This window comes from Diachasmimorpha longicaudata, chromosome 10 (assembly GCF_034640455.1).
Source record: "Diachasmimorpha longicaudata isolate KC_UGA_2023 chromosome 10, iyDiaLong2, whole genome shotgun sequence".
Taxonomy (NCBI): Eukaryota; Metazoa; Arthropoda; class Insecta; order Hymenoptera; family Braconidae; genus Diachasmimorpha; species Diachasmimorpha longicaudata.
This window is the reverse complement of record NC_087234.1, coordinates 3782823-3796571: the sequence shown is the minus strand read 5'-3', so window position 1 is coordinate 3796571 and position 13749 is coordinate 3782823. Positions and strand designations below refer to the sequence as shown.

General features: G+C 39.2%; 1 protein-coding gene across 8 annotated transcripts in view; it reads right to left on the bottom strand.

The window, feature by feature from the left end:
• Window positions 1–13749, bottom strand: part of LOC135166537 (glutamate receptor ionotropic, kainate 2-like) — an 80676-nt gene that overhangs the window by 34478 nt on the left and 32449 nt on the right. For all 8 annotated transcript variants that reach the window (XR_010299697.1, XM_064128854.1, XM_064128853.1 and 5 more), the window contains 2 exons: window positions 9668–9829; window positions 1585–1836 (listed from right to left, as the gene is read on the bottom strand). Coding sequence is in view for 7 of the 8 variants with exons in the window: in XM_064128854.1 (XP_063984924.1) it covers window positions 1585–1836; window positions 9668–9829 (414 nt within the window). In the remaining variant the exon portion in view is untranslated. The remainder of the gene's footprint in view (window positions 1–1584; window positions 1837–9667; window positions 9830–13749) is intronic.

Sequence of the window (13749 nt, the reverse complement as noted above, 5' to 3'; positions counted from 1 at the left end):
ATCCCTCGTTGTGAAATACCCCTCGAAAATTATAAATTGAATATGAGAAACCTCGAAACATTAATAATCACCTCCAATGAATGTCATTCGTCTCGAAATGAATATCCACAATAATTAATCACCCATCGAAAGCCATCAATCAATCCGTAATAACAGTAATCTCAGTCCATAAATAAGTCCAAGCTCCTCGGGTATCTAACGACAGTTCCAGTCTCCTGAAAACTTAACGAGCAACGTATATACATCACCATCCCTTTCACCCACGGAAAAGCTTCCACCGAGTCTTTGCAAGTGACGTTGATGAAAAATAGATCCCTCTATTCTATTCCTCTGTTACCGCATCCAACGAAAATTTGTTGGAACTTTGACTAAAAATTCATAAAAAATAATCGATATCATTACCTCCAAGATTATTCTGCCATTTACTCCACCCCTAATGAACTACTATGGAATACTATTAGATTATCATCATAATATTCGATTCGTCGTCATTTATCACTAGACAACACTTTATAACTAGTGAAATCGTCGTAAGTGAAGTCTTTTTGAATGAATATGCATTACGAAGTTGGATCCATCACTTCCGAGGAAAAAGAGAATAAAGAGGGTAGGAAGAACACGAATATCTCAACTCTCAAGTGGAACGTCTTCATCCATCCCATTCTACCCCTCTTTCTCACTCCGGCATTTATTAAAACCGCATTCTCGAGAAAACTTTGCGTTCCCTTCGATGTGTTCTCGTTCTTCTGGGGAAACAGGGGGAGGAGGAGAAAATATGGGGGAGGCACGCCTTGAGTTCTTCCTCCATCCCCCCCCCCCCCGGGATCAATCGATGAAATTCAAATAATATTGTTCGGGCTTCGGAGTTTGGAGGGGAACTTAATCCTGTGGTGATGAAGAAACAATTAGCAAAGTGCTGCGACTAATCGGATTTTCACCGCGGGAATAGCGAGGGCAACTCTTCCAAGGGCTGTTCTAATGAATTATGTTTTGAATTAACTGGCGGTGATGAGGGGAGGGAAGTTCAACTCGTTTGTAAGAGTTTTTTCTTAAGAAATATTAACAATGATTAATATTCCCAATAATTATAATTATTAATATATTGGTAATGATTATTCTTCATTAATTATTAGATTGAAAGTATTAAAAAGGTTATAAAGAAATATTTTTGTGTGATCAAAAAAATAATAGGGGAGACTGGGGCAAAATGGACAGCAGTGGATGGCAGTGAATGTTGTCAAAAACTATTAAGTGAATGAACCTATCAGATTTTATTTCCATTTATGATTTTTTATAAAGAAAATATCGAAATTATTGCGACGCCCTTGTTGACAGACTTTTTAGAGATCTAGGTATACAGACTAAACTTAGGTACCACTTAGCTGTTTAAATAATAAGAGAATAAGAAGATATTTTGACGATTATTAATAATAAGGAATTTGTGGAATTCCTAATTTCGAGAGAAAATGAAAAATAAATTTTAAAATATAGTGGGTATACAATATCATATTGGAATGTTCATACCGTTCCATTTTACCCCATTTTTCCCTCTAAATCTAATAATAAAACTGTTAATAAACTCACCATAATCATCTTCATAAATAACAGCAACTCTCGTCCAATTAAGGAAAAACATAACGTCCTGATAAGCAGAATTGAGTAACGTTTGTGCGGGATGCAGATTTATGCTGAATTTTTTCGCCTCCGCGTCCAGGTCCAGCCTGACCTCCAGATGCGGTATATCCAGCGCGTCGCAGATACTGTGAATGTGCTGACCGAGAATAGGATCCGATGGTCCAAACACAGCCTGTACGCCAAATTTGACCTGTTGACAGGCTGTAAAATCCATCGCATGAGTGACCACAGAACAATGAGGAATCACCGTGAGTGTCAAAAAATCAGACAATTCACCGAGTTTAACGCACCCTCAAAATCCCTCAATCGTATCCTGATGGAGTCGTTCAACCTACCAGTTAGTGAGGGATTCATCAATGCAATAAAATAGTAGTTAATACCCATTACATCATTACAGTTTAAGCTACCCCCTACCGTTTAAATGTTAACGTGAAATCCCATTAAATTTTAGTTTCCAGAAATGCACTCAAAACTCTCTGGTAAACGTAGAAATACGAAGGTGGGCGAGAGAATTATTGCTGTAATAATAGAGAGTTTAGAGGGATGGAAAATGTTGTCAAGTATTTGGGTTTTGATAACTTTGATGCACGTTGAGAGCATCTCTCGTCTAGTGTACATGAAGTCGTGCTCCAGGGATATTGGGTTAACTCCTTTGAGATTACACTTGAGGGGATGAATGGGCTTGAGGGTATGTAACGTCCGCTTCAACAGGGTTATCTCGGCGGATTGTAAGGGTCGTTAGGCCTCATTCAGCAGTATTCCATTTCATCTTGCTATGGATACTTGGCACTCGGTTGTGTTTCATTGGTTTATGGGTTCATCCTTGCCCCCGGGATGAACGTAAAGTTAAAAAAAAAATCATCCGTCGGTGACGGGATTGAGGTAACATATTGAGGTAGCCATAGAGGATTTTTGACGACGCCTGCATACCCCATAATGTTAACAATTCAGTGGAGTGGAGAATCAAATTAAATAAACTTAAGAGTAACGATGTTATTGTGGAGACGAGCTAAACAATATCAGGGGCGTACGACGCAATGAGGGTTCCCTCCCGCCATCTTATCAGGCAGTCTAACAATGGCGGACTCACGAAACACTTTTATGAAGCGGTCGGATAATTTTTTTTTCGGGTCATATACATGTCCATTCACCATCACGTACTACCGATAATTCCTGCCTACTAGCTCTCATGGGCATCTCTAAACAGGATAAATGTACAGTGGGATTGAACAATTCTATGTTTATCAGTATCGCCGCTAAGAGGTTAATCCCGGAAGGTGCCGTTGTCCGGATTCCAACCGATTATGGGTACGTGTGAGCGCAATTCCCTCTCTGTCTCTCTCGCTTTCTCCACAATCTCTGCGGGAATTTAAATTCATGCTGGCGAACAGTCGGGAAAAGCCTCCATCCGATCGGGACACTCCGATAGCAGAGACATTGCGAATGTTACGTCACGTAGATCGAATGGAAATAGCTCATTAAATTTGGGTCTAGGTAAGAGATTCCGATGTTATGCGAAACCCAAATGCAAATTTCACTTTTTCTCCGTGAATGTATCATTTTTTCAGGGATTGCTGCATTCCTATTCTGTCCCAGCCATCAGAAGCCAATTGTTTTATTTTAAAAAACAATTCTGTATATTGAAAACCAAAGGAATTCAATGAAAATAACGTAAATAAGTGTCGATGAATTAGATTGATTCAAATAACTTTCAATTTAATCCGAATATTATTTATTGCCTGACAAATGCATTTGCCTTATTTGATAAAAATAAAAGAGCAAATCAAAAATGAATGACGCCATTGGATTCAAATAAATTATTTCTTTCAGTGAACACCCCCTGCCAAAAATCCATAATTCCTCAACTGCCGAGTATTATTCTCGTCAATTTTCATTTGAAATGTAAATTACAAAATTTTTTCGACAATAATTTTTTTCCCATTTTACGATAGTCTCATATCGATTAAGCCCCTTTTGTTCCTTCAATGAATTATTATAACTGCCTAGTATTACAACTGGGTGAACCACGGTCATTGTATACCAGTAGCATAAAGGGGGAATGAAGGCAATGGGGTGATAAAACGGAAAAAAAGAAGCGACTGGTGAATAAAAAAAATGTGAAAAAAAAAATAAAAGAGGTGGATAAAACAGACTGGGGGCATGGAAACGCGCCAGCATCACAGGGAACGGTGAGAGTTGGGTTGGATTTGTTTACGGCGTCGAGACACAAAAAACTTTTCACGGCTGATGGCGGATGTCTCGAGATAAATTGGAGAGTTAATCTCTTTAACCGCCGAATTGCTATAATCATTGCCAAAACGTATTCCCGCATTGGATACACCGGCATGTGGACGAATTTTATATTAACAAATCATTTTGTTGTTTTAGTTAACTTGAGGTTGCGTCGATTAATTGTAAAAAATATATATTCAAGTGGAAAGCGAGACGAATCTTCGAGACGCATATTATTTTTGAAATATCAAGAATATTTGAATAATAATAATCAATTTGAAATGACAGAAATAATTAATTAGACGAGAAAAAATTCTAAATCTTTTTAGTCCACTCGTTTACGAGTCAATTCAGCGCGGAGATTAGTGTCTTTGAGGCGTCTTAATTCTCGACATTGATCCGTTCAACCGACAGCGAGACGGATCATCCCCCAATATCTCAACCCCTGAAACATCGACAGTATTTTCCTCAACTCGAAATAACCAGAGAGATTTGTCATAAGCCCTTGTCCCCGTAAGCCCACAAAATTTGACGACTGCAAGATAAATTTGTCCCGACGCGCATCAGTTTCTCCCCCTCATTTGTGACTAGAAAAATGAGCGTCGAAAAAAGGGAGGAAAAACATTCCTCGAGAGAAATCGATCGAACATCGTTGTGATAAACGAGATAACAAGAGTGCATTGCCGTATGAGAGCCGGAGGCACTCGTTTTCGAGGGTTTCTCGAAGCTCTTAAAGGACTTTTCTTCACTTTCCACTCACTCCCCCTCCTGTCTCATCCTCGAGGGTAGTTTTTACAGGGAATTTTACCTTTCGCATTTTCATCGAGTGGTGTATGAACAGTTCATCACTATTTTTACAGGAAATAAAATTGCCAATGAGCATTTGTAAAAAATCTACTTTGAATTCGGTGAGTAATAAAATATGAAAAAGAGAAAATTGTTTTAAATTAAATTTTTGATGCATTTCTATATAGTTTTTTTCATGTTAAAAAATGAGATACGTTTTTATCGAGAGCTCCCGCTGTGTTTCCAATCGCTCGACGGTAAAATTGCAAGCTCAGGATCCACTGTTGCAAAGTAGAATTACACCATTACATACCAGTGTCGGTTACGTAAAGTGTATTGCCTGAGTTTTCTATAGTTTTGTCGTATACATCCCCACATGTGCCTACATTCCAGAATTCTGGTGCACACAACCCCCTATGGTCAATAAACTTGAGAATCCATTACGCGTTATCATGGATATTTCCCAATTTTTGTTTGCTACGCTGGTAAAAGTATTTCAATATGAGTTGAGTCCTTTGGTGGAGGAGGACAACGATGTTTGGCAATATAAAGTCTCAGAATACTTTCATCCCCTGCGTAAGCAGAAAATGTACATTTTTTTTTCTCCGCGAGTCGTTGAAAGATAAATTTATGAGACATGAGTCTTTCTCATTGGGACAATGGAGACGGGGATCAGTGCCAACATAATATTTTTGGATTTTCGTAGACAACAAAGGACATTCAGCATCAATGCAAGAACATCAAAGTATCATTCATTCCCAATTGCTCATTAACTTTGATTATCAACACAAGCTGTTGCCTTCTAAAGGTCGTAATTTCAGACCAGACTTTTTCTTGAATAGTAATCAATCTGAATCAATAATCCTCACTTCAGAATTATTGCCTCTGAAGTTGGAGAAGAATCTGTCAACAGTTCGGGGATAATTTTCATCTATTTTCAAATTTCTTTATCAACTTTTCTTCTGTAATTCGAGAACGTCGAACAACGAAGAGGTAGAGAAAAAGTTTCTTCTCGAATTGAGTTGCCTGAAGGATACCGGAAATAAGGCGCCTTTGGTGGAGACGACAACGACTGTCGGATGCTGCTTGGCTGGTACTCACCAGCGTCTAAATGCTGTACTATTTGCCGAGGTGAAAATGAACTTCCTCATAATCAAAAGTCTGGTGAGTTTTACAGGTACTTTCATTTCACTATTATTTTGTACCGTCAGAAATAAGTGGATGGAAACTATCAACAATTAAAAACCGTTTACAAGTTCTGTAATTCGCATTTCAACAGTTCCAGAAACACAATTGTTACGGGGATAAGTACCTGAGCACCAGTTAAATACCCCCACAATAATTGAAATCCCCTTTGGAAGTAGATATTCACTGAAGTTTTTAACTTCTAGGTCTCCATTGGTCTAATTTATAAAACACTGAATGACGCAGTCATCACGAAAGTGAGGACACCATTAATTATCGATAAGTGAATGCAAATTAGTCAATAAAGTTAGTACACCTGAAACTGGTTAAAACAGCCATTCATGTCTCCATTGAATCCTTTGATGCTCATGACCGGACTGAAACACCTCCCCACAACAACACTCAGCCGATGTTCGTTCAATCCAACTAATTGGCCGTTAAATCTCTGGTCTACGGACTGAATCAAATTACGTGCAATTTCACTTGGCATTGAATCCACGTTTCATGATGTCCTGGGGAAAGAAATTACTTCAGCCATGAATGGACAACTCTGTCTCGATTTGGCTTATGAGGTCTCCTCAAGGTTCCGACGAGGCAATCCCTAAAGTCCAGTTGGATCCAACGCCATCCATCTCAAAAACTCCTAGAAGTTAGCTTTGCAGAACACTGAGGCGTGATAGTTTCCACTCACTTCAGCAGTCTTGACCCTTGTCTTCTTACTTGCCGAGTTCTTCACGCTGATCGATCGTCCCTCGGGCCAATAAATTCTCTCGATTAATTTACGAATAAAATTTCTTCACGACACCGTGATGTGTACCTCAAAAGCACCTCAGATATACCTTTTTATATCGTTGAGGCATCATCGTTTGAGATCTGTTCAACCACCTTGACACTTCTCTCCGTAGGCATCTCCAAGACCCTGACCCTGATCAACCATCTATCCAATAAAGAAGCGCCCAGTTCGGTGTAATAATAAGATTGCATTTTCTCCTGTGTTCAATATTTTTCTCGGTCGAGTACTAGCAGAATTGGTGGTGTCGAGGCCATCTAGAAGTGCACCCTCTCATTTTTATCATGAAAGAAATGCAACGTTGGTGAATCTCTGCGTGGTGCTTGTCCCCCTTGAAAGACATATTTGGCTGGCCGAGTAACTGCGGGCATGCGGGTGGGTCACTAAGGGTAGTAATACCATAAAATCTCAGCTCAAAGTTTCTGAGTCCACCCCCCACCCCCCTTCCCATCTCCCCTGGATACATCGCAAATCCATAGGGTAGAGCCTTCAAGGGCATCTGCAGAAGATTCCAAGTACTTATGGGCCAGTTCTTTTTGTCGTTCAAGTCTCTACTCTTCATTCCACACGAAATTGAATCAACGTACAGCCTGAGCCTGGGTAATATCACTCGCAAATCCAAAATTTCTCTCGCTGACCTAGAGAGAACGTCTCTTATCTCTTTTTTGTCGAGGGACTCTCAGGCTAATAACTGGAGTGGCCCAACAATAACCTCCTCGACCTAAACATAGCTTCGAAGGACGTGTCCCAGCACGTTCAAGGCGAAGAATGTTGGCACCACTCACCAATGATTCCAATCTGATTGATTTTTTCACATCTCATGAGTCCAATATTAGTTTCTGGTGGTTAAAGGATTATTTGCACATGACAACACGATTTGGTCTTGATACAGGTGAGCTGTGTCAATGGAAGGTGACACTCTGAGGACACCTCCTCATCGAGATCTCAGGTTTTCAACTTCAGGTGAAGGGCAGGGGATATATCGGCAGTGGTTTAATTCACAAGTTCAAGACATGTAATAGGGGAGACTGTGTTGTTCCTAATCATCTGGATCATTCACTTCAAATTGGCAAAGCTGGTGTATCAGAATATATAATCAATTGCTGATAAATTAGGATAAGACAATTAGAAAAATACGCCAATAAGTGTTCACTAGGAACATTTTTAATGGTTTAATTGACCCCTGAACCTTTTATTTATTAAAAAATATTCATTTCATTCAGTTAAGTCTGGTATTTCACTTCTCCGTCGATATCGTCTTGGAGATGTTGTCAGAGCTCGAAAGGGACTTCAATCAATACCCTAGGTGACCCCTAGAATACCAAACCCAATGAATGATGTAAGGGACTAATCTGATGGAATACATTCCAAGAATGGCGACTCCTTCAACTTGCGCTGGTAGTTTTCCACAAGAGTGAGCACATGTTTTCAACCATTTTAGGACAAGTTTTTCTCCGCTTATCTTCTGTCATTCCGGTGAACCTCGTTAGAAGTAATGTTGCCTATCAGCAAAGCCAAATGCCAGTCCCCCTTCACTGCTCTTCATTGTCGTAAGTATAGATATATCGATGCTAACTCGTTTCGAGTCTACAATTTGGGTGAATGTTCCTTACAGACTATTACACTGTGGCTTAAGCCTTCTTGGGTAGTTCCTCGTACCCTTGTGAATAACTTTCCAAGGAGTTTTGGCACACTTGTGAAACTTGAGTCCGAAAACACATGCGTCTTGTGGACAAAGGGGGGGGGGGCGGAGATTCCGGTCCTCTCAGGGGCATTTACATGTCTTGAAAATTTGTTACCTTTACAGTGGTTCGTCACTGAGGACTTTCGAGGAGACATGGAGCGATCCTTCAACAGGTTTTGGTGAAATGCATTTTCCACCTCAGCCAGGAGAGGCAGGTACTAGTCTTAAGCTTCTCTGTAGTTGAGCTTTTTTTTCTATTTTTAACGCCGTATTTTTTTATGCCGAAATCATTCCGACTTTAGGAGATTCGGAATTTCAGGTACCATGAGGTTGTTCGATAAGACATTTTCAAGTCAATATCTTGAATTGAGAATTCTTTACGATAGTACTTGTGACATTACAATGTCATGAAAAAAAGTCACTAGGTAAAGTTCAATGGCTTATTCTGAATTTTTCCTTTAATCCATTTCATCACCCATTCTGATAATCCGTCGTTCAACTACGGTTTTAACCATCAAAGGGGTATCATTCCCGATTTTTATTTCCGCGGAAAATGAAGATGAAATTACCGTAAAGATGAGGAGAAAAATCCATGAAATCCCGGACGGGCAATTTCGTTATTATCAACTGGAGAAAGTTCTCCTCGCTCCACTCATTCACTGTTATTTTTTATTTTCTCGTCTTCGGTTATGTGATAACGTTGGAAGTTCAGAAAAAGGTGTTTGACTAGTTTTTAGATTTTCTATGATAGTGGAATGTTGAATAACCCGGCATGATATAAAGCGACGGAGGTGAAAATTGCAAACCGAGGGCTACAGCATTACCTGGCTGGTTAGCCGTTTTTGCCGATAAATTTCTCGTCTGTAGTGGCTCCTAGTGGGCTCGCCAGCCCTACGCCCTGGCAATACTCGAGGAGGGCCGGATTATAACGAATTGCGAGGTAAGAAATTTCTGTTTAGTAAGAAGAGTTATTGTAATCGCGGAAGAAGTTTTTAGGTGCATTCATCTAGATTACCGCATTCACCTACCGCGTGAATTATTCTTCAACCCTTCCCCAATATAATTTTTCATAATAAAATGGAAACAGATGTATTGACCGTATATTGGTATTGTACCATTATTTTTTTATCATCTATTTTCTGTCGATGTTACGAATGTCTTCTTTGGTTTACATAGTCCTGCCCGTCTGCCTGAACGGAAATAAATTTTAGGTAAAAATTACCCCTCCAGGGGGTGAAACAACGGACGAAGGTTAGTTTTATCAAAAAAAATATCCTCCCAAGTCTCATTTTTCCAACAAAATTTGATCCTTGTACCTTTCGAGACAAAATTCGCTCCTTAGACTTATCACTTACCTTTTTTGGACGCGTGAAACGAGTCATCTTTGGGCACGTACTGAATGTCGAAAACTAAATTTGTCTTTGGCAGTATGACCTTGTCCTTGTTTATCTTGTAAACGGCATACTTGAAGGCCAGCTCTGTGCTGCTATCCTTTTGGTCATGAGTGAATATGGCACCTGAAATGAAAATTAATTTCCAAATGTAAATACATGATAAACAAGTCTGTCGTTTTATGTTAAATACTAACGCTTTTGATTATGAATGGATTGTTGTGACAAAGAGCACTCAGGATGAAATTACGAAGAGATGGAGTATCTCTTGCGGTTGTTCACCAGTGTCAAGTGCACACCGGACATTTACTAATTGCTGACGTTTGCGGTCAATGCAGTAGAACTTCAAGAGGCGACAATATCAATTATCAACGGATTTCCGTAATTCAACTTTGTCGTTAGGTATGGGGCTGAAGAACTTCGGTGGGCAGAAGTATCTGGAGTATTATGGACACACTGGTGAGAAGGGGGATGACAGGGTGACTCATTCGTAATGAATGTTTCAATTTTAAGGTGCCCGGAGGGTATTTGACTACAGCTGGTATTTTTTCAAGTACATGTGGGTGACATACAGCCGTGAGGTAATGGCTCATTCATATCTGTCCGGCCTAGAAAACCTTTATTGCAGGGCAGCATTTTTAGTGATCCTTTCAGGGAATTTGAAAGGTGGAGAACAATTTTGAGATGCAGCGGTTGGAGCTTGTATGACTAAAGCCACGTGACTATTTTTTGGATTATGGGAGTGAACTAATTAACGATTTTTATGAGGCACTGGGTCTAAGGCCCAAGAACCGCCGGTTCCGCCGGTTTCCGCATTTTTTTTCGGGTCCTGGGAGTGTTGAAGTGAAAAAAAGGGAGAAATTTGCAGCACTTCGTTTCAAATTAATAAAATTGATTGGTAATATTATCATTTAATATTTTGATTTATTCATAATATTCCAAATCATCCCCGATTAAGATAACAAAATTGAAAACTCGCTGAAACATACGGTATTCGAGGATAAAGTCACCGAGGATATTGTCTCGAAAATTGATTCCAAAGTGGAAAACAATTTTTGACGCCGCGTGATAAATTACGATAGCTATCAACTCGATGATCTCCAACAAGTTGTGGGGGGTTCACCAGTGGTATTCCTTGGTCTCAGAGCGCTCATTTTAGGCACATGAAACTCTGGGACTATCACGAGTGCCATTTGGCTGAGAGATCCTGGGAATCCCCCGAAGGACCCAGAAGGCGTGAGGAGGGGTTTATCCATCGGATTTGGGGGTCGTTGAGATTAATCACCTTAATGCCTCGTAAACAGTGTTGTAACCAACATGTCAAGGATGTATAGCCAGACACCGGTGGTCTGGTATACACAGGAGCTGGCGGGACATACTCTGAATGCAACCGAAAAAAATATTCCGTAAAGTGTACTTAACAAATCGGGTGATCGGGGAGTCAGAATTATTTCTAGTTAATTTTTGAATGGGGGGAATTGACGGATAGGGTAGAGACAAAATGTTGGAATTCCTGGGCCATTAAAACCAGACCTATCGCAGTTGCGATCGCCATATCAGCCTTCGATGCGATATTTTTATCCGAAATTTTTTCTAGTAATTGATTTTAACATCGTTGGAGATAAGGAGACAGTTTGCTGGCGGCAGTAGCATATCGAGCCTCTTGAATACTTTATTATTCGAAGTAGTAATGGCTAACTTCATTCGTCTTGCGGACTACCTCGGCGTCGCAGCATGAATCTTGAAGAAAATTTTCTTTGCTCTCGAGCCAAGAAGTGGAAAAGAAATTCGCTTTTCATTCGTCCCACCTTATTTTCCATCTCTCTGGTCTTTCATATTCCCTCTCTGTTTTTCACTGAATATCGTGCCTCAGTGCATTCATTCTCACTGCAGTTATTTCACTCTCATCGTGGTTTTTTTTTTGCTGCTAGTCCGGGCTCCGGCGTTTACTTTATGCAGAACACTCGGCAAATCGAGTATTGAGTGTTGAAGGACGGAATGAGAGACTTGTGGTGACAAATTTCAATGAATTTATGGAAATATTGGTTTCACTGAAGCGCTCTTTCAGTATTGGGAATGCCAGAGAGAGGGGTTGATTGTTTTGCGTTCGATTGACACAATTTCCGATTTTTTTTCATAATTGTTTTTGTGGTGAGATCAAATTGAAAAAAATGTGAAAGCGACAAAAATTCTTTGGTTTTTGATGGGAATTTTTCGTTAGAAAAAAACCGATCTCGATTATTACTGAAATAGTTTTCAATTGAGTTTTTGATTGAAGGAAATTATTCTTCACTTTTGAGCGAAAGGAGGCAATTTCGTTAAATAATCTTTTCCGGAGTTGAAAATAGTATTTTAATAGTTTTTCCTTCGCTTAATCGGAGTAATGAAATATGTATGCGGTTGTGAATGGTTCTAATGAAGTTATCCACATTTTTAGTTGATTTTTCAAAATGAAAATGAGTGCCTGGAGCACTGAATAATATATTTGGCACTATCTCCCGGCCAATTAATCTTCCCGGCTCCTTCGTTTTCTCTTCTACTAGAAGATTCGGTAGTTTCTGTCACCAGAGTTTCATTTTCCTTCGGGGCTTGCAGAGACGAACGAACTCTGCTGAGGCAGTGACTCCCCAAATTCAAGAAAGATGCTGAGGCAATGGATGGCATGTAATTGGAAAACTTATTTCAAGTCTCCGTGGAAATCAAAATGCGTGAGGTGAATTGATTGAATAATTAGAGAGGGAAAGTGAGTGTCATAAATTATTCCGATGGCTATTCTTATTTTTAAGATGAGAATTTTTTTTCAATTTGCACATTGATAATTATGGGATTGATTTTCTTACTTTACATATTGTTAGGTATACAAATAAAAAAATTCGGAGAGACTGAGTGGACTAACGCGGTAAAATTGCCTAAAAAACATTGCCTATTTGTGGTCACATTATTCATTACCTTACCCTGAATATTCACATTACAATCTGATTATCGATATAAACCAGAAATTTCGAAGTGTGAATTCCCCTCAATCACGAAATAATTCGATGAATCCAGCAATCATGGAAATTTTGTCACCCCAAATTGATTTGTAAATTGATGCGAATAATTTTCGCAATAAGGAACAATAAATTTTAAACGAGATAATCCATTAATTAACAATAGACTCGGGTCATGCAAATTGTCGCCGAATAATCGGAATTTATCAGTGCACCCAGTGGAATCGTTGAAACACGGAAATAGCAGAATGAGAAATTAGGAAAAGTCTGGTATTCATGAATAATAATAAATCAATTACGTGGTTTTAATAAACTTGGTTTGGGTTGTATGGGCGTTGCGTTATTAGCAGATCTCTCCCCTGTAAAAGACCGAATTTACATAGAGTAAAATGGGAACGAGAGACTCACTGGTAACTTTCTTTCTGAATGTAGTTGACGTAACGACTAGCCAAGAACTTCTTTGAATATTCTTGGGAGGGTGAGAAAAGTGTATTTCATTCATGGACACATGCCCAGAGGTGTGAAAAATAGTATCGCCCGGGTCAGAGTTGAAAGTCGAAAAGAAAAATTCAGTATTCCAATGTGAATTGTTAATTCGGTGAATTATTTAAGCTCAACTTGGCATTCACAACTTTCAGATCCACTCAGAGAAATTTTGACGATGAAAAAGTGAACTTTATTTGAAAGTCACTATGCAAAGTCGAAATTTATATCGTGAGAATGAAAATATGAAGAAATTTATTTACAGTACCGTTATTTTTACCACTAAAAGTGAGTAAAATGATGAAGTTTTATCAGGTAATAAATTACAGTGATCAAACAACGAGCGGTAAATAAATATATTGGGGAACTTGGTCCTGTCACTCCTTCAGGAATCTTAAACACCAACTTTGAATAAAATGTATGACTCTTTAATGCAGAATTCTCGGATGTATATCGAGCCGATGGAGTAGCTCCAAGTATTCTCGATTTTCAACGTACTTCACATGGAAATCGATACGCACTACCTGACTGGAATGAAAGGCACTTCGAAGAGAGCTTATACATGTTAGATTC